Below are 27,499 nucleotides of genomic sequence, written 5' to 3'. Positions count from 1 at the left end.
ACAATGCATCACACCTGGTTATATTTTAAAATTCTGTCCGTTGGTCCCGTCTGTACTAACGAAGGCAATACTTCAAGATAAAACTATTTAATTTGTGTTAGAATGGTGAAGTCCTGCCTCGTTTTCCACGGTTTACGAGATGAGAGGGCCAAAGACTAAGTGTGAAGACGGTAGACAGGATCATGGTTTGATACCATTCTTGTTAAGTTTTTTTTTTTGTGTGGAAGAGGTTAATAAACGTTTAGAAATCATATCATCTCATCAATCATGTGAAGGTTGCGCATCAAGTGATTGTGCATGTTAATGGTATAACTGAGATGAGGAGGTCGAATAGGCAGTCGTTCGATGAAAAAAACTGGTACTCGGCTCAACACCAGTATAGTCGGAAAAAGACAAGGCAGATGATGAATCGTGCATGAATGGACTAACATTATTTGGGTATTACTTATATTAATTTAGGCAATTAACCTACTACAAATTAGAAAAAATAATTTACATACAAAATACACGTAGGTACGAAAGTTGCGCCGACATACCCTGCACCCCAACTTACGCATCTGTCCATTTACCTACTCTATGACATAATCCGTCTACCTTCACGTTTTCTCGTCACGTATAGAGGCTTGGAAAGTTTACAGTCGTCACTAATACTTACACCGAAGGGCTTCAGCTGAGGAAGAATTCCCAGGTGTCACCCATTGCTTTTGGAGAAGATATATCAGATGTATCTAGAAGATTCTGTAGGTGCTAGTTTTGAGCGAACACTAAAAGTCAATTTTGGTTGGCTGAGAATTGATGAGTGCTTTGGGACATAAAATTCTGGTAGGTGTTAAAGAAAGGAGTGCTGGAAGATATTTCAGATATTGTTGTTTTTTGTAGTAATATACGACTCAGTTTTCATATTTACTGAATGTTTTTTAAAGGTTGAAGGCTTATAAATATATACTTTAAACTTGTTTAATAATTGTAAGGAAGAGTGTTTAAGTCGGAATAATCAAGAAACTTTCTCATCAAACCAAACAGTCTAATAAATAAACGTGTTGCCGTAAGTGGATCTATGCTACCTACTGACTATGAACACCTCACAATATTAGGGTGGCCATGAAAATAATGTTTGTAAACACACATGTAGAATAAAGTTTCGAAAAAAAAACCTACTAAAAAGTAATTTTTTTGTAAATAATTAAGGTAAGTTCACGTTAAAATTCAAACCATTTTTTTTTGTTAGCGTCAACAGCTATTGTCTTACATTGCATTTATTAAGCTTTAGCATTTTACTTAAAACTGCCTTTTTGGAAAATAACAGGCATACAAAGCGCATCTCTTTATAATAAAACTTGTTCGTACAGATTCTATAATGTAAAAAGCCTTAGCAGGCCGTTGTTTAAAACAATAGACTGCCGCGCGCCGTCACTCATATTAATTTGTTAAAATGTTTTATACTCCCGCTTTCATGAGAGCCTGGTACCTTGGCTGTTTATTTCTGTAAAAAAATATATTTAATGTGCATATTATGCACTTTTTATATAAGTATGTATGTATATACTTTGATTTATAAGCATGTTAAAAAAGCAAGTGTTTTATAATATTTCTTAACAATAAAAAAAATTAAATACATTATCTGATGAAGAACAAGCTAGTATCTAGTATATCTATATAAACAAATAGATTCTTAATCTAAACACAATAAAAATGTATTATTATACTTAAATTACATACAACCATCTTGGGAATAGCTATACTTACCGTGAGAACATTAACACCTGGTAAAACCACTTATGAAAAAACTTAGCGAAATTCAAGTGTGTCATCAAAGAAAATTATATTTATTCTACTTGTATAGGCACGTAAATAAATAAGTAGACAAAAACAAATATATACCTTCACCTCCATGTATTAGACTAAATATAATGTTAACAGTCACGCGATGTGAACTCCCATAATTTGCTTACGCCTGAAGAATGTATTTGACATTCTAAACTTACCAGTCATGCTTGCAATCAGTAGCCCAATGATTACATAGACATATCATCTGCCTAGCTATGTTGGGCCCGGCTTCCAGACTATCCCGATGCAGCTGAGTACCAGTGTCTTACATGGAGCGACTGCCAATCTCACCTCCTCAAATTAGTTACCTGGGTAACTCAAAACTCCTTGGTAGGACATTCATGGCTTACCACGCCAAGCGTTGCTTAACCTTACAATTGATTGATTCCACACAAATTTTAATATCCAATTTTATTTAATAAAGATTCTGATAATAACTTGAAATGATCCTTCAAGTAGTAACGTGAATCGAGCAATTTAAATTGAACCAGAATATTTGGAACTATGATTACCTCTCGAATAGATTTGAGTGGGATCATAAATCAAGTGTACATTTGGGTCAAAGGATCGAGACAACGATTACGGCATTACGCTTACATTCAAGTAATGTACGCTTAGGAGCAATAAACTCGGGTTAGTTATGAAGTATTATTACTTACCTATTGTTACTGAAAGTTATGACGTTTATTGTGTAAGTAAAACAAGCTTAAGTAACGGTTTCACTCAGGGAAACAACTCCATCGCCTGCTTAAAAGTAGCCTATGTCTATCTCTAAGTTGCCATCTATCTGTGCCAAGTATAGTGCCAAGTTCCTTCTCAATCGGTTTAGGCGTTGAAGAGTGATATTATTAACTAAGATGCACCATGCCGATTTGTTACTTTCAACTTGGCAATAATATAGCTACACAAGGGCTCCTTTTCATCCATGAGTGGGAAATATTTTTGATGTGTGAACCCGTGAGCAAAAGCTAGTAGTAAATATTTCCCACGTTTCACCAAACGTATGGTCACCATTCATTTCAATGGATGACCTAATGGATTTATATCTTCCCCTGCACAGATTTATGGTGACATTGTCGAGGCCCTTGTTTTCAAAACAAAGCGGTCTCGGGAACAATATAGAGCCCTTTTTAGGTCCAAATTTCCAAAAATGATTGTATCGTCAACCGCCTTTTTGGTTCTTGCGAAAAACTTTTAAGTATGGACCACCAGTCCTTTCATCCGAAAATAATAAAATAATATATTTTTTTGTAAAGTGGTTATTCACCCTTGAAAATATTTTACCTCAGTGACAAAATTATGTTTATTTTTAATCGTCTTTTTGTTGAGATTGGGAGATTTTGCTTACTACACTTACTTTATTAAATGTTTTTCTAAAGCTTGAGTAAGCTTTGTGTATTTTTCCGGGAAGTACTGTAGTCCCAACATTTATTATCTTTTGCCCACAATTTGTAGACAAGAAATATTCTGCGGAGGGTTTGGAAACCCTTAAATGTAATTAAAACATAATAATGTTTATGACAATACTTGAAGTTAAAAGAAAGGGCTGTGTTGAGGGTTTTCGTGAAATTAAGTCACTGTTTTATATACTAATGTAATAGGGGATTCTTTTTTGTTTGTTTGTAAAGGCTCCGCACTACTGAACAGATTTGGAAAATTCACTTTGGAACGCTACACTCTTCCCGAGTAACATAGGCTATATTTTATTCCGGTAGGGCAGTAGTTCCTACAGAACGTGGGTGAAACCGCAGGAAACAACTAATATAAACACATGGTAGGCTTTTAATAAGTACAATTTCTACTACATTTATATACTCTCTAAAAGTAAAATCTTGAATATCATTCCTACTGTATTTCAATATTCTGTAATCTGACTATACGACCAACTTATCTGAAGAAATATTTGCGAAGGATTTAAGTGGCAACTTTAAACTTGCTTGATACAAATCTTATAAAAATACTTATTTTTAATCAAACACTGGAATCCCAATTTATTCAAGATCTTAAATTAAATTATTTGTTTTTTTCTTGTTGTAAAGGGAATTTTATATCAATGGAATGTAATTTAAAAAAAATGGAGGATTAGAATTTTTATTTGAGACCTAATAATACAAATGAAACTAGGTCTATTTTACAAAATAAATCAATTTTCAAGGCTTAGGAAAGATTTGAAGAGAACATCTTCTACGTCAAGTTAAAAGAAAAATTCTCAATTTTATAAGAAGCCAGAAAGTCTGACAATCAGTCTTGCCAATGGTTACCAGGTTGCTTAGGTGACTGGGTGGGTTGATGAGGTCAGATAGACATTCCCACCACGTAAAACAGGCCGACTACAACATAGAAAAAAGGCTAAAAGAAAATTCTTCCTGAACCCAATTAGAAACATCAACGTTTAGGTACTTACTGTCGGTCCTGATAAAAACTGCACAAGGTTCGCCGCTCCTAAATGACGTTCCTCATGCTATCTGTTGCCGTTGCTGATAAGCTCCCAATTCCATTCACTCCTCGCCTCAAAGCTGCTCTTGCTTAGATTCTAACTTCAGTTTAGAAACTAGTGTTTTGGAGGAGGCAGTGTATTTATCATAGCTCGTGTAAAATAAAATAAATGACTTAAAATACCATAATAGATCAATGAATTTTACATCGCTCTACAAGATGGTGACTTAAGGTTTATGCTGCATCTATTTTCCCACCGACATCTTGAGCGCTATTATTGTTTATTTTAGTGCTTTAATCCAAAGCACGGCAAAGCAACCACACTATTCAGGAAAACGCTTTGTAATCGTAGGCAAACATACATAAAGCCACCTGAGAACCTTTTTTTTAGATCGGCTTTAAACTACCGCTTTCAAAGAAACCCTCCTTTAAGTTGCACTATTTCCCAGCACAATACGTGTAAGTTACTTTCTTAGGGAGCGTGTCCGCAAGATTATCCCTGCAGGGCCGAGTCGGGCAGATCGCGTTATTTCATTTGCATAATGCGCGCTCATAAGGCTGGGGCTCTCTCTGTGAGCGATGCAAGGGTTATGTCTTGTCTGCTTATGATTGAGCTATTGTGCTCTTGATGCTACTGGGTAAACTTTAGTTAAGTTGGTATTTTATTGTTTTTGTTGTCATAAAAATATTGTGAAAATCTTACAGCCAGTTTCTTCATCAAAAGTTAAAGCCAAAGTAAAAGTCAAAGTAATTTCTAGAGTAAAAGTAAAGGTCAAATTCGTTTTTTCTATTAGTTTTGCTGTCGGTTTAGCCTTGAAAAAACGAATTTGACCGTTACTCTTACTTTAGACATTACTTTGACTTTTACTTTTGATGAAGAAACTGGCCGTTAGTAACCTATCATTTTAATCCAATAAAATTATTCTCATAATGACTTAAAAATGTAGTAAAAATAGTGGTCCCACGGCATATAGTCCACGTTAACTGATGCAAAAAATTTTCAACGCAGACTAACTCTAAATGTTTTCACAAAATCTTTGGACTCCTACAAACCTCCTTTGTCTTTTTCCAAGAACAGTCTGCATAAGAACTTTTGTCTGTATCACAGTCACCCTTATCTGCGCCAAACTTCTCCAATCTCGAGTAGAAAATAAATAACAAAAACAACAAACTAACGAAAGGGCGGTTTCTTTTATAAAACTGGGAGAAGTGCACTTTGTTACTACAAGTCTTTGGACGAAGTTTCGCAAGGAGAATACGCTAATTACTGTACTTTGCCTGTATCTAGTTTTTTAAGAAGAAAAACCTGTTCAATAATGCTTACTTGCTTGTTACACTAACGAGATTCTCTTTCCCTTTTGTGCTCCTTTAAGAAAGAGTGAAGATGGTATTGATTTGTTTGGTGCTTTACTGTTTTTATGAAGTTATTATTTAATAGGCTATTTATTTGAGAGCTTGTTATTATAAGTGCATAAAATTAGTTACTTTTTCTATCATCGGTAAACCCAAATCATATCGCTTGACTAATATTCGCACATATTGTCAACAAACGCGGCACAGATCGCAAACGGATGGCCACTGAAACCGACTGCTAGGATTTTTGAAAGGTGTTTCGAAAAAAAAAACGCGCTTTTTTTGCACCAGTATTATGTCTACAGATTTGCTTCCTAGAAAAAGGATTTTGAAATTAGTGACAAGTAATGGCAATTTGCTATTTCTACAAGCGAAAGAATACCATAGATTGACAGAACAATATTGGGAACGGCAGTTACCAGAGTAAGTTCCAGAGATGTACAAAATATTTTTCAAATACCTAAATAACTAAAGAGAAAACGGAAGGACGCTAATTAAAAGACGAATCACGTAATCAAATAATTATCTAATTTAAATTGAGATGCAGAAAACTTTAGTAATTACAAACACAATTAGATTTTTTTGTTTCCTTCTCCGTCTATTTGAAAAAAGTTTGCTATTGAGTTTTAGGAAGTTTTTTAGGAAACGTAATTAGCTTTAGAAGTTAATTTGCAGGCTTAAGTTATAATTAGATCAGCTACGTTTTGTCGTCATGTGATGCCGTTATGATGATGATGATATCCTCCTAGCCGATTACCGGCTACGGCAGCTGTTCTCATATAAGGAGATATTATAGTGCACAAGCATTTGCGCAGACACAGGTGCACTCACTATTCCTTCACTCTCATAGCCCGATGGGACGGCAATCCGACACGACCGGAGAGAGATCAGACGCAGGACCGTTATAGCTGGAGTTTGGTAGGCACTTTTATGGAAAATAAAGATTTGGCAATTTTCATGCCTCCCTAATAGTGTAGGTTTCTGTTCCTACAATATAGTCAATCGGTCACTTCCTTTTAAGGGGTGTGTCGTACCTAATCACATTAAATTGAACACGTTATTATACTGGTTAATATATGTCGATAAGCACAAAGAAAAAATAAGTAAAAAAAATAAAATTCAAACAAAGTAAATAGAATAAGAAAAATATTATTTTCTCACTTCGTTCATTTAGATATTATTTTAAAAGCCGAGTAGTGGTGGGCGTAAAATTATAAATAATGTTGTAGCAATTTGTGAAATGGATGTTTCTCTTCGATATACTAGAATTGTGTTCCCTTGGGGTAAGATAGTGCTGTGCTTTTATGAAAAATATGTCGATACATAAGAAAGAATTAAAAAAAAAGTGTTTGATGTGGTGTTTTTAGACCACTGAAGTTTTATTTAAATGTAATGTTACTTCATTTCAAGAAAATTGTTAAAGATCATACTTAGAATGTTAAGGGTGTAATAGAATTAAGAATAAAATTACTTTTACCATAGAAACGGTACTGTTTCTCTCCACAACTTTAACCTCAAATGTGTGTGATTTTTGTCTCGCTAATATTATTAATTAACGTAGCATTTATAATTTATTTATTACACGTACAATGAAGAATGTTAAATGTTAATCCATACATTTGTGTAAATTGTTGGAGCCTTTTCACTTCGCAACAATCCTATGTCGAAAGTTAACTGTTGGCAACAATTTCAATAAATGTTGGTATCGTAAGGTCCAACATTTTGTTTCAACATTTAATTTGAACAGGTTGGCTAAAGGTAATGAAAAGAATGCGAGTCGATTTGTACTGGTTTGTGGTCAAAATCTTGAATGTTTACAATGTCGTGGTTTTACAATTTATTGAGTGAGTAAAGCAAAAACCTCTCATGATTGAGTGGGTCCGATTACAAGCCAGGCAAGTACCAATAAAACTTTCTCAAAGTCTGTTCTTTCTTAAAATGAATGCACTGAATCTGGACTATAACGTCTGAAATCACAAACCCGTATTGAGCAAGCGTGGTGATGAATGCTCAATCCTTTCCCTTGTGAGGGTGATGATAATTTTACTATGTCAAGCAGGATAACTAATACTTTTCAAGGTATGTAGTATGTTGATTATGAATCAATGTATCAAATTACAGGACATGGAAATAATAAAGTTAAGCTGCATCAAGTAGGCTGAGCGCTTCGGTCAAATGTTACCTCAGACGATTAGTAGATAATTATGCGGGTTCATTGTCTGGTAGTCTAGATAGTTTGATGGTTAAGTACATTGGCATGTTAGTTGCGAATGACAATATAATCCTAATAATTGTAAATGCGATTTGTGAGAATGTATATGTATGTATGCTTGCTACTTTTTCACGCTAAAAATACTGGATGAATTTTAATAAAGCTTGTTAGTAATAGGTATAGATTATGTATCAGAATTACACATGAACAACCAGAACAACTCTTATCTAAGTTCGGTTAGTAGTTCCCTCAAGACTCCAGTTCTTCAAGTGCAAAATCATGCATATGCTCCACTAATATCTGAAATGTTTTCTCCCTAGCGTCTTCTGCGATTTGCTGTTTGACACATATTTTTTATTCAGAATATTATTTCATTCCTTAACAGAACCAGTGTAATCAAATAAAATCTCCCACCAAATAAGCTTCCGTGAATACAAAAATCCTGTCATTAATTCTTCCTATATTTTTGTACCCTTTATCCCATGTTGTGTACAAACAAAGAATATTACACATCATAGCGACACGTGCCTTAGCTAAATGTGATTATGTGTTTATAAATATTAATATGGGCAGACCTTAATATAGAAGGCTGGTAGATTGCTTTAGTTGCACGTCTTATTAGAAGGAATATTTTTTTCTTTTGGTGATAAGATGGTCACCACGCTTGCTCGCTCAGGGTGGATTAGTTGATTCCAGACTGTAAAGTCCAGGTTTCCTCAAGGTGTTTTTAACACGCTTATAACTACCTTCACCTTCACCTTCACTTGTAACTATGTGTGTAAAAAAATCTTTGAATCTTAATTTGAACCATTTCCTGGTCTTCGATTATAATGAATGCACACTCTTTGAGTTCTAAAGACAATACATAATTAGCTAATTTTAGTTTTTGTAACTTTTTTTTTATTTTTCACCTTTACCGATTAAGTAGCTATTTATATCTTAAAAAGTTATATTGGTACTTCCCTGAAATCAAATCCGCATACTCAAAATTGAAAGGCTACTAGGCAATCACGAATTAATATAACATAAATATATCACTGATAAATAACGGACTATACCTCTTGGAAAACAGTGGAATGAAAATGAAAATCACAGAATAACTTAGTATTAAATTCAATAGCATTTCTGAAAATATCTATTTTCTATGTAGCATCTCTATCTACTCGTGCATTCGAAAGGACTTGCTCTGTTGAACATTGCAATAATTGATAATTCACGCTTCGATGCAACTCGCTACTGATAACAAGGATTTAACTCAAAGCATTGCTAGGAGCAAAATATTATATTTAGACTGTTCCTTGCAGGTCCACCCGTATCGTGAGGAAAATATACACGATTATACGACGATATGGTCTGCGTCAGGATCGCTGTCACAACTCTTCAATCCTCGAAATACATATAAAGTTGCTACCTAATTGCTACCAGCCTCCATTAGTTGCTACCAATTGCTACCCTCGTAGTTTTGAAGATATTCAGCAACTCATTGGAAAAGGTAGGTGCGAATGAAAAGACCGAAAGGTCTGAATACACATACATAAACTATAAAATTTTTCTTACACAAAAGCGCTAATTGACATCAAGAAAACATAAAAATATATTTATTTATGACCGATCGCTATGTCTATACCGAAGTCACAGGTGTTATACTCACATATTTTATAGCTGAGTAAAACAATAATCTTCTAGTAAGTACTTACCTACTTACCAAAATAATATCGGCATCAATACATAAACTTCTATATAGGTACAGTCAAAAAACCTTTATGTACTAAAATTTCCATAAAATTGCTATCTATACTTCGGATTCCAGATATTCTACGGAGCATATCTTTTGTCACCAAAGATATCGAAAGATATACATAGAGAATACAAAAAAACGTCAAAAGAAACGAATTACCATAGATGAATATTTTTGTTCTGTGCCTGTTTACGAAACACTCAATCTGCAAATCTTTGGGTAAATTGAAAGCAAGTGATTTCAGGATATTGGAGATCAGGCGTTTTATTCAACATATTTTCGGCTAAAAATGTCTAGAATATGGTGAAAATGAACAATTTGAATAAAGCCTAAAGAATAACGTAAAATATGTACATTATTTTGTGTAAAAATTCGTGTATTTTTTTATTTTTTACTTATGCAATGATGTCAATGAACGCAAAAGGAAACTTCGTTTTGTAGTCAAGGTACCGTAAATATAGGACATAGGAGTACATCAAATATTTAGATATACTTGTACTTAGAAGTAAAAACTTCAAAATAAATTCAGATTCGCTGTATTCCTCTCGTACATTTCTCAGAGATCTCATTAACTACACAATTAAGAGAGAAGGGTAGAAAATTCTTTGTAAGGCATTTTCGTGAAGAAAACTGTATAACCCAATTGTACTAATTCTTTATTTCCTTTCTTTTTTAAAGTAATTTAGAGGTCGTGATGTTTTTTGTTTCTTACTCCTTTCAAACTATTGGTAGGAAGTACTGGTTGCTCATTAAACATCTGCTAGGATGTACTACGTGTAACACTGAAAAGGAAAAATAGATTATTATAAAAATATATATTTTTAAATTAATTTCCTCGGTTTGGAAAACTTTTTAAATGTTTCCAGCCATTTAGCTTAATCTCTTGTATGTGTGACCTACCAACTGACGGCCTCTCGTGGCGACAGTACCAAATGTAATATTTTTTTAAATAACCTCTGCAATACCAATAACTATTCGGAAAAACTCGTTATAATACTAAAATTCTAAATCCAATTTTATTACCAAACAGCTGCACGCAACTTTTAATAACAAAGAAAAAATATTGCAAATCATTTAAAAAGTCTCTAATCTTAAAATTATTAAAAAATACCATTCAATACTTTAATAAAACGAAGTTTATTAAAACAAATTTATGTACATAGTAAAATTTTACTGAATTTAATAAACCTCAGTACTAATCTATCTTAATATTTACTATTGCTCGAACAAACAACTTAGATTGAATAAGGCTGGGACACACGAGTGAGTATAGTAAAGCTGGCATGGGATTACACAATGGAATCACATGTTGATCGTTGCTTTTGGGATGATTTCACCGTTTAAACACTAGTTTAAGTGTCAAGTTTATGTATGCGAAGATATTCAGTTTTCTTTCAGTTGCACCCATTTTTAGGTAAGTTGTTGGTATGCTAAGAAAAAATGTTCCCTGGCGCTCTTCACACATGCGGATTTTTCAAACATCGGCATGTGAAACCGCGCGAAAGATTTTTTGTCGCTCGGAATATGTCGCGCGTATAATAACTGAGTGGAAAAGCGATGGTGAGAAAGCTCCGTATTAACTTTTCCTGTTCACAAGCTTCGAAACATTAAAAATGACTTTTTATATATCAAATTGGGAACGAAAGTTTTCTCAATCTTTAGTATAATCTTTAGATTTTGTTTATATCATAAAATCAGTAAACTAAAACTTAAACCAAGTTCACGCTACCAAAGCAACCAAGTTGACAGTGTGCTCAACCCTTCACAAGCTACGCACTATAATCTCCGTTATCCATTAACACCGTACTGTCGTACATGAACCGAGCTAACAATATTACTTAATGTATTGTCATGGTAATTGCTAGATAGCCCGGCGAATGTAAAACCGGGATTGGTTTACGGCCTTGTCATATGTTTGTTAGAAATCTTGTTTAAAATTAGGTTTGGTAAACTATTTTGTGCTGTAGTTTCGTAGGTCAATGAACTTGACTATTGTATTTTTTGTTAAATGTTATAAATAGATAGGTAAATAATTTTTATTAGTTAATAATGGTCGGTTGCAGCGATAATTTTGTATAAGGATGGTAGTTTTTTGATGTTCTATGAAGTTTACGGTGCAAGTGTACATCATCTTATCATTATTACCATCTGAAAGCTTATTCGCTAACTCCACTCACAGCTCAACTGACAGCTCGCAGTTATCATCATTTGGTAAGTGTACATCAGTAAATTGTCAAACAGCTAATCATAATTTTCATGAGAGAAAAAAGCCCTCACAAAAATACCATACCACACATATGGTTGAACATACTCAATCAACAGTCGATAAAAAGTTCAAAACATTCACGACTCGAAGTTCAAACCCCACACTCAAACACCAAAAGAAACATTTATAGAAATAACACATTCCCTTCCATTTACCTACTTAAGTACAGAAAGGTACTTAAAATTCCGCCGAATCAACGCTCCTAAGGGCAACTTTCTTTTCAAATTCACCTTTCGATTTCAAGTACTTAAAGTTTTGCTGACTTTCCGAGGGTAAGCTTTTGAACTGAGTTTGGTAACACAATGAATTTTTAAGTGTTCCACAATGAGGACCACTTGGCTGTTCAGGTGCTTACGTTGGCACCCACTTGAATGAGATTTATATTTTTTTTCTTGTGTGTATTGTGTGTGTGAAGAAAAATGTTTATATTAGAGGTATATGGAGTTCTTGAGATACAGTTTTAAAGGGATAGGTAAGCTAGAGCTAAAAGAGAATATTTATAATAAATAAACAGTGCCTTCAATAATAAATTTAGTTTTTATATAACTGGCAAGTCAAATACTACAAAAATGATTTAGTAAGGCCATAACATTATAAGAGAGAAAGGGCAGTGGATGGATGCTAGCTGCTCGTGCAAGGGGATGGTAGGCGTTCCTTGGGGGAGGCCTACGTTTAACACTGGATGACTGATGATGATTACATAATAAGTTATTTGTTTGCAAAGTCTTTAGCTTGGATGTGAACATCAGTTTGTATCAAATTATGAAGTAAGTACTCCCTAGCAACAAAAATTCTTAGAAAAAACAACAAAATAAAAGCCCCAACCAAGTGACTTACACAAATTCTCCTTACAAATGGCGCGCCTCGCGTGACACATATTAACGTAAAACTGGAAGCCCTTCTTGTATCTACTGAACATCATGCAGACGGGCTCCAGGTCATTGTCCGGTAAGTCCTCACACACGTTCATACAGGCTTCGTTCTCTATTTTGATGCCTTTCAGCAAGTCTGATATTCTTAGCGCCGGTGATGCTGTTGCTGTGAATATACCTAAAATATCTCGAAATTACTGCACCCTGTAGTTCTATCTGCGCCTCAAAACAACTATTCCGCTGAACCGGATAAAAAAAAAGACTTTTGTTTGAACGTGCTAATCTCAGGAAGTGTTAGACCAATTTGAAAAAAAAGCAATGTTAAAAACCTCATTTATCTAGTTAGGCTGGAGGCTAGTTTTTATCCGGCTGCGAGGAATATTTACCACGATTCTAGGACAATCGTCTTGCAAAAGCTAATCAAAGATATAATAGTTATTGACACATTTTCTGAAATGTCTTTTAATTTATTGTTTCATATCGTAACTTTGAATTAGACATTGCACTTAGTTCAATTGCTTAATATTATAAGTATTATTACATAGATATTATTTTTATAATACAACGTGTTTGCTCACCAATTATAAATAGAAAACTAATAACAATTTGTAACAACATTACAACAATTGAACGTATTTCCAATTTCAAAACCAATTTTATTTTTATTAGTTTTTATTACTTATGAAAATAATTTTACATTACACAAGTTATCGAGTTTCTTTGAACCGTTCCATTTTTAAATCTATTTTCAAACGAAGCAGTTATTCAACTTTTAATTGGCATTTCTGAACGTGGGGGTTTTTAAACTTAGAATAATAATAATTATTGAAAAAGTGAATTTATTGAAAGTTCATTAATTAACACATTATCTGTCATTTGTGTCTATTTCTAGTTCTTGTTCAATTCGTCGCTGCTAAATTGGAAAAGTACGAGTTCGTATGTTAGTATAGTGCCTGCAACCTGCAACAAAGAGATACAAACTGCATAAAAATAAAACAATTAAAAAGTGTTTGATCGGATTCCATAAGGGCGTTATACATTATGCCCGCAGTGGTACTGCCGCTACACTAGTCCTACATACTTGTATGAATGTACATATGTATGTACCTACGAGTTTAGTTGAAAACACGCTGAGACTGCATAATGCTGTGTAATGTGTTAACGTCCTTATATTTGAATAGTATAGTAGTAAAGTCTGCTATAATAAATACTCTTCTCTATTAGCCACAAAATGAATATTGGTATACCAATCGGAATGATTAAATTCCGTTCACATTTTTGAAAATAATGGCAATTGTTATTAGCTTTTTTTTTCCATTTATTTATTTGTCCAGGCTAGCTCGTGGCTAAGTCAAAGCCGCGCGGATCGATCGATCATAAGGTTAAGCAACGCTTGGCGCGGTCGGTCCGTGGATGGGTGACCATCTTGTCATAATGAGTTCTTCCGTGTTTCGGATGGCACGATAAACTGTAGGTCCCGGCTGCCATTTAAACATCTTTGGTAGTCGTTACGGGTAGTCAGAAGCCAGAAAGTCTGACAACCAGTCTTACCAAGGGGTATTGGGTTGCCCAGGTAACTGGGTTGAGGAGGTCAGATAGGCAGTCGCTCCTTGTAAAACCCTGGTACTCAGCTGCATCCGGTTAGACTGGAAGCCGACCCCAACATAGTTGGGAAAAGGCTAGGCAGATGATATTTGTCCAGGCATAGTACGGATCTTTTATACAATAATTTTCCAATATTTTGTCCCAAACAATAGCCGTACGATTGCGTGCAAAAAACCTAATGCCGGCCATACACTCTACGGTCTACCGGAGAGGTAATCTATGCAGGTATGCCCGCGCAGGTCAACCGAACATTGGTAGCGTGTATGGGGACGTTCCGGTGTATCGGAGCGGTCTTCAGTTCTTTTTGCGATGGCATCGAATGTGGACGATGACACGCTGGCATTGCTAGGTCTTGCTTTAATTTTGAAGATGAATAATACGAAAAAGAAGCGAAAAAAGTGGTGTAAGCATTGGTTATTGAAAAGAAAAACATATAGTCATGTTAAGTTATTAAGTGAATTGAAATTTGAACCAGAAGATTTGAAAGAAACACTAGAAAACAACTGACGCGACCTGCGCAGGCGACCGGAGTACACGCACACACGCACAGGTACACCGTACGGTGTCACTCGAAAGAATCGATTTTCGATCTTGCGCCGGTTGCCTGCGCAGGTTCAAAAAACTGCACAGGTCTATTCCCACACACATTCCGGTCTACCTGCGCAGGCATACCTGCACAGGTGGACCTTTCCGGTAGACCGTAGCGTGTATGGCCGACTTAACCCAGTCTAGCCTAACAATCTACACTGTAAAAGCTAGACATAAAACCATTCACTCTGAACGAAGTTCTTTTGTATCAGCAGCCATTGTATCGGAGTGAACTAAATGAACGAACCTATTGAAGCTTGTACAACGTTATCCAGTTGGATTGATTGGTTTCCCCTATCCTTTAGTTCACTTTGTTAGTTATTTTTTGGAGATAACTAACATGCCGGAAATATACTTAAATACTTATCTATCAACTATCGACTCGCTTAAGCCTTCCTCTAAAATCACTTTATGGGTGAAAACAAGAAAATAAAATCCGTTCAGACGTTTTTGAGTTTTTAGACGACATAGACAGGCGCGATGTAAGACGATGTATTTATAAATGTCAGTGAACGTTAGGCGTCAGTCAATTTTAACTACTGTTTAAACAACGCATGTAATAATTTCATTAAATACAGCAAAGAAAAATAATAATAATTGATCAAAAATAAAAAAGTGGGAAACTAAGAATTAAAATTAATTAAAATACGTAAAGGAAAACCTGTAAAAACATTCGCTCATTTACTAAAAATATTTTGTCATGTTAATTTCCTGCTTATATTATAATTATCCTGGGAACATTTAATTATATTATTTTGGCGAAAGTAATTAAATTTCGAATTACGAGTTCTTAATTTGAAATTATTCTTATTCAGCGTTTTATTACCACGAACGCAGGGATGATAAAACTGGCCATTACTTATAACAAGCGCCTGAATTTGAATAAGGAACGTTCAAGTTTGACTTTCGTGTAGTCTTTTGTTTTGGCGCGTATTTATTTTAATGGTGGATTTTAATATGAGTCAGTTAAAAAATATGATTAATTTAATTAAAATATACTTTTAATATCGTGTTTATATTTTTTTGTTTATATAAGCAACATTAGAAGAGATATAAAAATACTTACAGTAAGAACGAGATCTCTAGTGATGTAAAAAAAGTGCAGACCACTGAGTGCAACGACGTCACCGTTCACTTGGTTCTGGAACCTCTCCACCTGCGGCAAAAGGGAATTTTAAACGATATAGAATCATGTTAGTATAATTACCTAGTACCCACATGATTCAGGTAGATTTGGTATAAAAAAAAATGGTTCGAATTTTGCTGATCTGAAAAAGCAGCTTTTTGCACTAAAAAGTTGTTTATTGAATAGAATTACATTCGATTTAAGTTTCTCAAGCACTGAAAACATCACAAAGAAATAACTACGGCAATCAAAATTTAAAATTCAATGACTTATTGTTTATTACTAAAAAGGATAAAAAATTATATCTTTACAAATTCTGTCGAACTATGAAGAAAAGGTTGACAACTAACCTCTTTAGTATAAGCCGTAGTCGGTATACCATAGAGAATGGGAGCCGGTAGCAAGGAGGCTGTATTCACTCCCGATGCCACTATGGATACTGTCAGAAATCTTACTAAGAGGTAAAGGACCGAGTATATCAGGTAAGCAGGATAGGAATAAGCTCGAAAAGTCCTGAAAAAAAAAACTTATATGAATTTCCGTGAATAATCCAAGGTCAATAGTTTATAGAAATATAAGACAAATGAAGGAAGCGGTTAAGGTTGTCACACTAGCGGATTTTCAGCACGTTTTTCTGAATAATCTGTCGCGCTTTTAAGAGTCTCTAAAATATTTTTTAGTTTCACCTACGAAGGGCAGAATAATAGTTTTTAATAGGAGCTTTACGAAAAAAAATGGTTGATGTTCTCATCACTCACCCGTCTTGATCAGGACACAATTTATTGACGAGTTGAGCCGCTTTCGACATGTTCCTACAAGAACTATATTAACTAAATCAATCAATAATACATATTATAATAAGCGGCCGTATTGGCGAATTTGCGATTTCAGAAATTAGGTAAACCTACACCTTGAAATAAACTTCATGGTCAAGTTATATTATGGTAGCGATTTAAATGAAAATTCTTCTTTCAATTTCCATAAAAGTAAAAAAGACGTCCACTGCTGGACAATGACCTGTCTTAAGGTTGCTAACCCAATATAATTGCAATCAAGTGTATAAAGCCGACCACAACATAGTTGGGAAAAGGCTCAATAGATGATGATGATGTATAAAGCTTATTGCACACTTCATCAAGCATACTTACGAGAGAACATTATAAAGCTGCTGACAAATGAAGAACAGATCATTTGCGTACGTCACGAGTACAATCCCGCTGATGACGTCATCGAATCGTTTGACTAAGTGTGTCGCGCGTGTGTAATCCTCCCTTAGATTGATCCAGGTTTTTGCTGGCACGTGAGTCTGGGAAAATATTGTGTTAGCTCCTTTTTTTGAACTTTGTCATTAATATGAGGCCGTTTCTGAGGTAAACCAAAAATTAGAGTACCGGACTATGGACAAGTACATTTTCATGTAACAAAAATTTTCAACGTGGTGCGGCCGGTTTCTGACCGGTTAATTTGTGGTTTTATCTGTTAACTTTTGAGGAAAAACAAATGGATAAACTGATATATTTTTTTTAAACTAGACCTTCAGAAAAAGGAAAAACTAATTGGTATTGTGAAAGATACTGAGAAATGAAAAAAAATACAAAATAGTAAAGATTACCTTCTGAGCTTCCAAAGCGATCTTCTTATTAATTTGATTCAAAATCGAAGACAGATACATACTGACACATACGATGAATATGTACGAGTAGTTCCAGTTTGCCGTCGTTATTAAATTCACGTACTGGGAAGAATAAAATAAGATTAATTTGAAACTAGCTAACTTCTTGCGTACTTTATTTATTTAATAGTTCATGTACACATACACACACAGAATACAGAAAAGAAGAAAGATAGAACACATAGTACATAGGCACAGCTTATTTCAAGAGAAATTTCTTCCAGCAGGCCCGTTATGGGAGAGTTAGAATAAGAAGAGATGCAGATAGTGTGTAAAAAAGAAAGAAGCTACCTATAAGGAATTGCCTATCTCAATCTCCAGGGTAGTTTTATCCATAACAAATGCATAATGGGTTCAGTCGCTTTAGCATAGAAACGTAACAAGCAAAGACATTTATATTAAGAAGAAGTTTCATTGAAATAATTTAGGTTTAACACTTATATAAAGTTTTTTTTATGGAAAAGAGATTTATCTAGACACACGGCAGTGTGTCCGCCAAGTTCGAGCAAAAAAAGCGACACACCGGCCGTGGGTTATATTACACGAACCATTTCGGGCCAAATTCGAACACCCTATAACTCAAAATCTATTTTGTTCACGCATATCAAATTTCAAGTATCTGTTGAGACCCCCTCACTTATCTAAAATACAAAATTTCATTAATATACCTATTGTAGGTCTTGAGATATTGACGTCAGAAAATCGCTATTTTTACTATACACTCACTGACTGACTGACTGACTGACTGACTGACTGACTGACTCACTCATCAAAAACATAAACCACTTCCAATGGTCGTATTGACTTGAAATTTGGCATGGAGGTAGGTCTTTATGTCAAGGTAAAGGGAAAAATCTGAAAATGGTCAAGTGTGAGTCGGTTTTAAAATAATGAAGGTGTTTTATACCCCTAAGGAACTAAAACGAACTAAATTTATCTATATTTATATAATGTATCTTCGAATGGTCGTACCGATCTGAAATTCGTTACAAAGGTTTGTATTTAGTCAAAGTAAAGTAAAAATCTGAAAACGGCCAAGTGTGAGTCACTTTCGAAAATAACGAATGTGTAACTTTGATCCACAAACATAATATATGATAACATGTCATGTCAGTCAGTTGGTAAATCTAGTTCATTTCTTTGTAAGAAACGTGCATATTAAAAAATCTGAAAGATAGAATAAATGAGTCATTTCCTTAACTAACTTAGTCATATGAAAAAAACCATTGTCTGTAAAGTCGTTTTACTGACGATAGTTGAACGTGACAACGTGAGTAGCTGCCGCTTGCACTTCAAGCCTTAAACGGAACGCCTCAGAGCGAGGTAACGCCGCATGAGTCATGTTTTTTCGTGCGTGCAGCCGGCTCCATCGATTTATAAGACGTTGTCACGTCAAAAAAAAAAATAAACAACCTTACAAAAATAAATGAAATCCCACCCAAAACATAAATGTGAAAGACTGCCAAGTTCGATAATATGGGAACGCTTCGCCTATAAAAGAAGTGAGATCTGAATAAGTACCAAGTTCCATACACATACCTCAGTTAAAAATAGTTACTTTTTAATGATGTTACTTGGCAAGTTTTAATAGAAAATTAAATACTTGATTCATTGCATTTAGTAGGTTTATAACAAGGTGTGTGAAAACTTGCCAAGTAGCATCATTAAAAAGTAACTATTTTTAACTGAGGTATGTGTATGGAACTTGGTACTTATTCAGATCTCACTTCTTTTATAGGCGAAGCGTTCCCATATTATCGAACTTGGCAGTCTTTCACATTTATGTTTTGGGTGGGATTTAATTCTCATTAGCTCTTCATTCTTAAAAGAACTTACCTGGACCATGACAGCGACGGCCACAACGTATGGTACATTTAAATCGTATAGCCAAGGAGATGTAACCTTCACAAATACCTCTCCGTGGTCTGTTTCGTTTTGTGAACATTCAATCACTCTAGCCACTCTTGATAATATTGACAAGAAGTGTTCCACTGAAAATATTACAGGAATTTAAGAGTCCTTGAACATTGCACACTAGTTTGACGGCCTATAGTTTGTCATGCTTAACTGTCTTTCCTATGGTTGGCTGACAGTAAATTTTGAGAGGAATCAAACAATTTTTGTGTATTCGGTCTGATACTGGCCGGATCTTACAGTTCATCTCCATACTAATTTATAAACGCGATCCGACTATCGGCCGACCCGAAGTCGGCGGGGTCGAAAACAGAATTTGTAAAAACAAAAAATCAACAATCATAATCAAAAAATCTTGTACGAAACACATCTACAATTTCTTACAAGTAAAAAAATGTGATATCAGTTATGACGTGATGTCATAATTTTACAGTATCAAAAGAGTATTTTTACTTAAAAACAATATACTTACTCAAAGCCATACCAATAAAAATACAGCAAGTTATCCTGCACTTTGTAATAATTTTCCTATCAATATATTCATCAAGTTTGGATCTGACAATATCTTGCATCAACGCCGGCCATTTTGAAGCGATCAGTATGAACAAAAATGTGGTAAAACACGTCGATGTAAAGAATGTTACAAAACCTGAAAGAAAACGGTTTTATGAAACATTTAATTAATAAAGATTTTGTACTTTAAAGAGCGTTGGATAGCCACAAGAATGTAAAATATTCGTTAGTGGGATTTTGTGAAAACTTTGCTGAATTATCTAGATTCTTGCCCTTTTTAAGAGACTTAACTTAGAAATTGAGGTATAACTGTAGTAAAATGAATGGTGTGTTTGCTTGAACGCGCTAACCTCAAGAACTACTGGATTAAATTGCTCATTTCCTTATCGACAAAGGCTATAGGCTACTTTTTATCTCGATACATTTACTTGGTCTCACGCAGTCGTGTAAAAATATTGATCAGTCATAATCATTAGACAATAGCATTTTAACTATGTCTATGTATTGAACAAAATTTTATTTTTATACAGTGCCCCAATTAATACTTAAATTAAGTTACAGCTTTTTGTAGCTCCTACATAAACATACTTTTTTATTATTTACTTACCCAAAGCACTGATAGAGGTAGGTTCCCTGAACAATTTATAGATGCACAATGTTGTTCCAATTGTTTGAGCGATCGCCATTGTTAACGAGAAGAGGAATTTCCACGTGTACACTGTGAATCTGAGAAAACATAAAACGGTAATAACTGAAAACATTAAAAGGGTTGTTTTTCTCATTTGGGTACAAAATATTTATGTAGATACACCTATTTGATGTGAAATATTTAAATCTGCTTTACGTTTAGATCTTACAACGATGCTTAGTGAAAAACTTTGAAATCTTCCTAACCTTTACGGTCTATGAAATATCCTCTATTTTAGGTTAATGCTAGATAGTGCTTTTATTTTTTAGGATCAAGCAAAAAAGAACGTTTAGCTAAGAGATGCCTACAATCCTACAAATAAATCGTGAGATTCTTTCTTTTTTTGATTCTTTCCCAAACAAGAAACTGTAAACATCTTTCAAGCGATTCAACAGTGAAAACTCAACCAATAAATAAAGAAAAAAAAAACATTTAAGCACAAGCATTAGGTAATTGTTTACAAGGAAATGTCAATACAATGAACGTTTACTTATTTAAGTAAATACTGCTTTGGTTTTCTTTTGAGACAATTTTCTTTTTTCTTTCATCTTCAAAATCACACACATTAGTGTAAATGTTCTTTTATCTTACCATAGGTACATAAATTTACATAAAAATATTGTGTTTTGTGGTGAAAATGTTTGGGATTGCATTTGAATTTTCCCAGAAAATCTTGAAATAAAGTTCAAGATTTTCGTCATGAATTAGCCTAAAGTGAGTTTACTGTTACGGGTACTTTATGAATTTTGCTTTGAAATGATCTTTACACCAAACGTTGTAATACTTACAGCAGCTTGAAAACTAAGCAAGTAGTTTCTATGATTAAAAACTCACAGATTTTAGCATGATTTTACCTCATTTTCGAAGGATCTTTTTGCAGTATACCAGTCACGGGATTGAGGCCTATAGTTTGTCCCCATACCAGCAGAATCTTCATTGCCGTTTGGAAAGCCGTGAATTGATCTTTGACATCATTTCTTTTCTTACCAACCAATTTATCTAGAAATTACAAATTAAAAATAATTGTTATATATTAATTTATATCCTGAAGAGTGAACCATTAAACGTGTGAAATTGAGTTTCTAAGACACATCAAAATACTACTACTAATAATCTTATTCTAAAGTTCTAATATTATATAAATATCGTCAAGAAAAACTTACTATCATCCACAATCCACGGCTTAGTACTTCGTTTTTTAGCTTCACTGGAAAATAAGAAAGCAAAAATGTATGAAAAAAGTCCTTCAGGCATAAATATTTAACGATCTATCTCATGCTTACTCGTCCAATTGAGTTTCTTGCAATACTCTGAAATTGATACTTTCTAATTCCTTCGAAATTTCTGTAAACAAATGAACGATTTGTAAATCTAATTGGCCGCTTTTATTGGCAGGAAAACACTTTATTTCTCTCCATTTTGAGATTTAATTAACAATTTTGTTTTTTTTTGTCTGAAGGAGTATGTAAAATTGCGTGTAAAAAAGTTGAACTTATGTAATTTACAAATGATCTTAGGTTTCAGTAATTTACAATGAAAAAAAGGATTTTTGAATCAAATGTTTCTTTTATAGGTAACTTTACTACAAAAATAACGAATATCCTAAAGAAAATTTGAAAAAATACAATTCTTTATTTTAACAAAAAACTCAAAAATTTCCGTACCATAACGGTGCCCCCCAAAGCCGGTAGCTTTCATATTATTTTAACTGTAACTATGTTTCACGAACAATAACGAACTGTTTGACTTAACCCATCAATTTGAAAACCTTCTTGTTTTCATGTCACTTTACTAAATGATTAATGTGTATCATCAGACCATGAATATTTTATTATGCCGTCACTTTTAGGATAATATGTTGAATGTTTTAGTTAGTTATAAAGCCTAAGTCACATAGTAAATGTAGGTAAACTCGAAAGCAAAATATTGAGGAACAAAGGAACGGCAAAGCTTATTAAACAAGTCGTCTAGAAAAGAGGAAAACTTCATCATTATAATGTCTCATCCTCCGAGCCTTTTTCCCAACTATGTTGGCCGGCCTACAGCCAGGACCTACAGTTTAACATGCCATCCGAAACACAGTCAATGGTGTGTAAGATATACTAAGAAAGTAGTAGTATACAAACTTCGAAAAGTTGCATTGGTACTTGCCTGACCTGGAATCGAACCCGCGCCCTCATACGTGAGAGGTTGTTCTTTACCCACTGGGCCACCACGACACTAATCACTATAATGTCTACTAGCATGTAAATCATATTCCATCTGCACCCTAGTAAAATAATTAGCTCTGTTCACATAAAATCTCATCACGATCGATTGAGTCGTTTTGACAGTCAAACAGCGTAACTTCCTCGTTTACTGTCCTTTAGGCTAAAGTAAGTATAATTAAAGAAATCCGAGTAAAACAACGCCAAAGAACTAGTTTTAAAATTCAATATTTGTTGAACACTGCGCGTTGGGTCATGAAAATCGTCAACGGGAAACAAAGAGCGTCACGTTAAATATTCGTAAAAACACCGATCAACAGCAATCGAATGCGGGATGCGTGTAATCGAATAGTATTATCGGTACGAGCAATTATCGATTATTAATCGAGAACTCGTTAATTGCCGACGAACTCTGCACTCGTTTATAAAATGATTGGTATGTGTTGTGTTAATTTGTATTTCGGTGAATTTGTTCGATCAACGTTTTTCAGTATTGTGGGTTGCGTTTAATTTTGTTCGATTTCGTTTATGATTGTAACTTAATAAATGTGTTAATTTAATGAATTTGGCTGCAATTGACTGCATGCGTTTATTTTAATTTTAATGAACTGCTGATTACGATGTCAAGTATTTATTTTAATCCCACCCAAAACAAAAATGTGAAAGACTGCCAAGTTCGATAATATGGGAATGCTTCGCCTATAAAAGAAGTGAGATCTGAATAAGTACCAAGTTATACACATACCTCAGTTAAAAATAGTTACTTTCTAATGATGTCACTTGGCAAGTTTTCACACTCCTTGTTATAAACCTACTAAACGCAATGAATCAAGTATTTAATTTTCTATTAAAACTTGCCAAGTAACATCATTAAAAAGTAACTATTTTTAACTGAGGTATGTGTATGGAACTTGGTACTTATTCAGATCTCACTTCTTTTATAGGCGAAGCATTCCCATATTATCGAACTTGGCAGTCTTTCACATTTTTGTTTTGGGTGGGATTTCATTTATTTTTGTAAGGTTGTTTATTTTATTTTTTTCTTATGATGAAGTTAGTTAAAGAAATGTCTCATTTATACTATCTTTCAGATTTTTTTATATGCACTATGTTTCTTACAAAGAAATGAACTAGATTAACTAAATGGACTAGATTTACCAACTGACTGACATGACATGTTATCATATATTATGTTCGTGGATCAAAGTTACACATTTGTTATTTTCGAAAGTGATTCACACTTGGCCATTTTCAGATTTTTACTTTACTTTGACTAAATACAATCCTTTGTAACGAATTTCAGATCGGTACGACCATTCGAAGATATATTATATAAATATAGATAAATTTAGTTCGTTTTAGTTCCTTAGGGGTATACATTTACACCGGGTATAAAACACCTTCATTATTTTGAAACCGACTCACACTTGGCCATTTTCAGATTTTTCCCTTTACCTTGACATAAGGACCTACCTCCATGCCAAATTTCAAGTCAATACGACCATTGGAAGTGGTCTAGGTTTTTGATGAGTGAGTCAGTCAGTCAGTGAGTGTATAGTAAAAATAGCGATTTTCTGACGGCAATATCTCAAGACCTACAATAGGTATATTAATGAAATTTTGTATTTTAGATAAGTGAGGGGGTCTCAACAGATACTAGAAATTTGATATGCGTAAATAAAATAGATTTTGAGTTACAGGGGGGTCAAATTTGGCCCGAAATGGTTCGTGTAATATAACCCACGGCCGGTGTGTCGCTTTTTTTGCTCGAACTTGGCGGACACTGCCGTGTGTCTAGATTATTGGTTAATAAATAGCCAAAATACCTACATATTTTACCAGAACGAAACTGCACTAACTAAATACTATAAATATTCTAGGGAGTCTATAGGCTACACTTTTTATCGAGGAACCAAGTACTGACTTCCAACAGGACTAAGGGAGTAGTAAAATATAAACATAAACACGAACTTAAGTAAGCGTATGTACGTACTACGTATGTATAGTATAGGTCTTTCTACAATGCCCAAAAAAGCCCTTATTCAGCGAAAATATAAATGATCTTGTGCAAACTGAACATCGCTTTCGCGACAAAATAAAAACAATACGAAAAAATTCTTTATTTTTTGAACCCTACATTAATACCACAGAGTAAAAACGTCACTCGTATATTTGACAGAAAAGAATACAGAGTATCAATTTTTTGTACGGATATATTTTTAGCCTGTGGTACAAGGATAGGGTGTAGGCTTTAATAAAGGATAAAGTCTATAGACAGGAAAAGTGTTTTCCGATCGTATCAAATTCTGTTTATATTTTAGCTAATATTCATATTGATGATATTACGTGTTTTGTTTGTGAGATGAATTTCGGAAAAAAAACATGGCGACCTATATAATATTTTTCATACATTCATTTTGAAATCTCCTTGGTTTTTCTAAATCGTCATTTGGACATATTTGGCAATCATTTCGGGTAGTCAGAAAAAAAAAATCTGACTACCACTCTTTCCAAGGGGTATCGGGTTGCCGGGGGAACTGAGTTGAGGAGGTCAGATAGGTATCCGGTTTACGTGGAAGTCGACCTCAACGTAGTTGGGAAAAGGCTAGGAAGATGATGAAAACCTAGTATTATTTTGCTTGGTGAAGCCACATTTATTAACACGTACCTACGCTAAAGCTGATATCACTTTTAACTCATAAACTACACCCAGCTATACCACTTCAAACTACTGAAATATATAGATATTTTAAAGTTTTAAACAAATGTAAATTTTAAACAAAACATATAAATTACGGGGTCCGTTGCTTTACAAACTAGAAGTGTCATTACGTGACTTGCGAGTCCGTAGCAATATTCGAGGTCTATTTGGGGTCCATTCGGGTCTGGGGTCTAAAATTTGCATAAACTGTGCTGTTTGATATTGAAATGCAAATTAAGTCCGAACTTTAGACTTCAGTTCACATTGATGTAATCGGCGTGCATTTTGATGTTGGCTGTAGATATGAATTTTTAGTTTATTCCTGGTGGGTGACTAAAGTAGTTATGACAGTTATTTCGTTTAGTACTTAAATGTAAATTTAACGCATGCCCTGTATGTCGACATGAGCTTAATTGGCACACACCATCATCAACATTAGGTAGGTACCTATATAGGAAAGTAGTACCTACGTACCTACGTATTGGTTTACCCATATTATCTTCCAAGAATAGACAGACAAAAAAGTAATTTATCCGAATCAGGCTGAAAATCAGTACTTTTTGAAAGTCAAGTTTACTAAAGACAGCTCCCAAAAACGCGCGCCCTTCACCACTTCCTCCATATTTCGGCTGGGAAGAGGCAATGGTGGAAAAAACTCCAAAGCAACATTTAGGTACATATGTAAGGAAAAGAGCAAAACATGTGCGCATCAAGTCAATCATAATTTATATTCTTGTGTTGACGGCAAACATATCGATATATCAAATCTTGTGATGTTCATGCGATTTCCTTATGTAATATATGACTATCATGTAAATTGTTATGTTACTTCTTATGTATGACGAGTATTCTAAAAGAAATATGTGGAGGTTTATTCCCTACTAGCTGATTTCCCGCGGTTTCACCCGAGTCTCTGGGGAACCACTGCACGTACCGGGGTAAAATATAGTTTATGTTTCTCGATAAGAGTATCGTTTTCTAACAGTGAAAGTGTTTTTTTCAAATCGGTTCAGTAGTTTCGGAGCATTTAGGGTACCTACAGATAAACAAACATTAAATCAGATGAAGTTTTCCATTAAATCTTATATCCATTAAATTTGAAAAATCTGTATCAAATGACTGACTTCTAACTCTAATACGGATAAAATCATTTCTCAAAAATACCTACCACTTACACACACACGGCAGTGTGTCCGCCAAGTTCGAGCAAAAAAGCGACACACAGGCCGTGGGTTATATTACACGAACCATTTCGGGCCAAATTCGACCCCCCTATAACTCAAAATCTATTTTATTTACGCATACCAAATTTCTAGTATCTGTTGAGACCCCCTCACTTATCTAAAATACAAAATTTCATTAATATACCTATTGTAGGTCTTGAGATATTGACGTCAGAAAATCGCTATTTTTACTATACACTCACTGACTGACTGACTGACTGACTGACTCACTCATCAAAAACCTAGACCACTTCCAATGGTCGTATTGACTTGAAATTTGGCATGGAGGTAGGTCTTTATGTCAAGGTAAAGGGAAAAATCTGAAAATGGCCAAGTGTGAGTCGGTTTCAAAATAATGAAGGTGTTTTATACCCGGTGTAAATTTATACCCCTAAGGAACTAAAACGAAATAAATGTATCTATATTTATATAATATATCTTCGAATGGTCGTACCGATCTGATATTCGTTACAAAGGTTTGTATTTAGTCAAAGTAAAGTAAAAATCTGACCTGAAAACGACCAAGTGTGCGTCAGTTTCGAAAATAACGAATGTGTA

The 27,499-nt window shown here is 34.3% G+C and overlaps 2 protein-coding genes across 2 annotated transcripts in view; one reads left to right on the top strand and one right to left on the bottom strand.

Annotated features, from left to right (window-relative positions):
* The first annotated feature begins 7,410 nt into the window (after positions 1–7,410).
* LOC110384560 (uncharacterized) overlaps positions 7,411–27,499 on the top strand; it is a 434,794-nt gene continuing 414,705 nt past the window's right edge. The window contains exon 1 of the mRNA XM_064034679.1: positions 7,411–7,420. The gene's annotated coding sequence lies outside the window, so the exon portion shown is untranslated. The remainder of the gene's footprint in view (positions 7,421–27,499) is intronic.
* Positions 13,593–21,803, bottom strand: LOC110369645 (gustatory receptor for sugar taste 64f). Its single transcript, XM_064034680.1, has 10 exons — positions 21,665–21,803; positions 20,730–20,848; positions 20,082–20,258; positions 19,532–19,686; positions 17,636–17,758; positions 17,172–17,329; positions 16,782–16,835; positions 16,374–16,536; positions 15,964–16,053; positions 13,593–13,664 (listed from the first exon to the last, which is right to left on the bottom strand). The coding sequence occupies exons 1-10, from the start codon at positions 21,745–21,747 to the stop codon at positions 13,593–13,595; spliced, it is 1,194 nt and encodes a 397-aa protein (XP_063890750.1). The 5' UTR covers positions 21,748–21,803.

Source organism: Helicoverpa armigera, chromosome 5 (assembly GCF_030705265.1).
Source record: "Helicoverpa armigera isolate CAAS_96S chromosome 5, ASM3070526v1, whole genome shotgun sequence".
Lineage (NCBI taxonomy): Eukaryota > Metazoa > Arthropoda > Insecta > Lepidoptera > Noctuidae > Helicoverpa > Helicoverpa armigera.
This window is presented reverse-complemented; position numbering and strand designations above follow the sequence as displayed.

Coding starts and splice junctions, on each gene's coding strand:
- LOC110369645 (XM_064034680.1), bottom strand. CDS start 21,747: ATGAAGATTCTGCTGGTATGGGGACAAACTATAGGCCTCAATCCCGTG. Junction 19,687..20,081: donor TTTTATTGGTATGGCTTTGA/GTAAGTATATTG, acceptor TAATATTTTCAG/TGGAACACTTCTTGTCAATA. Junction 16,836..17,171: donor CAGCTTTATAATGTTCTCTC/GTAAGTATGCTT, acceptor TAGTTCTTGTAG/GAACATGTCGAAAGCGGCTC.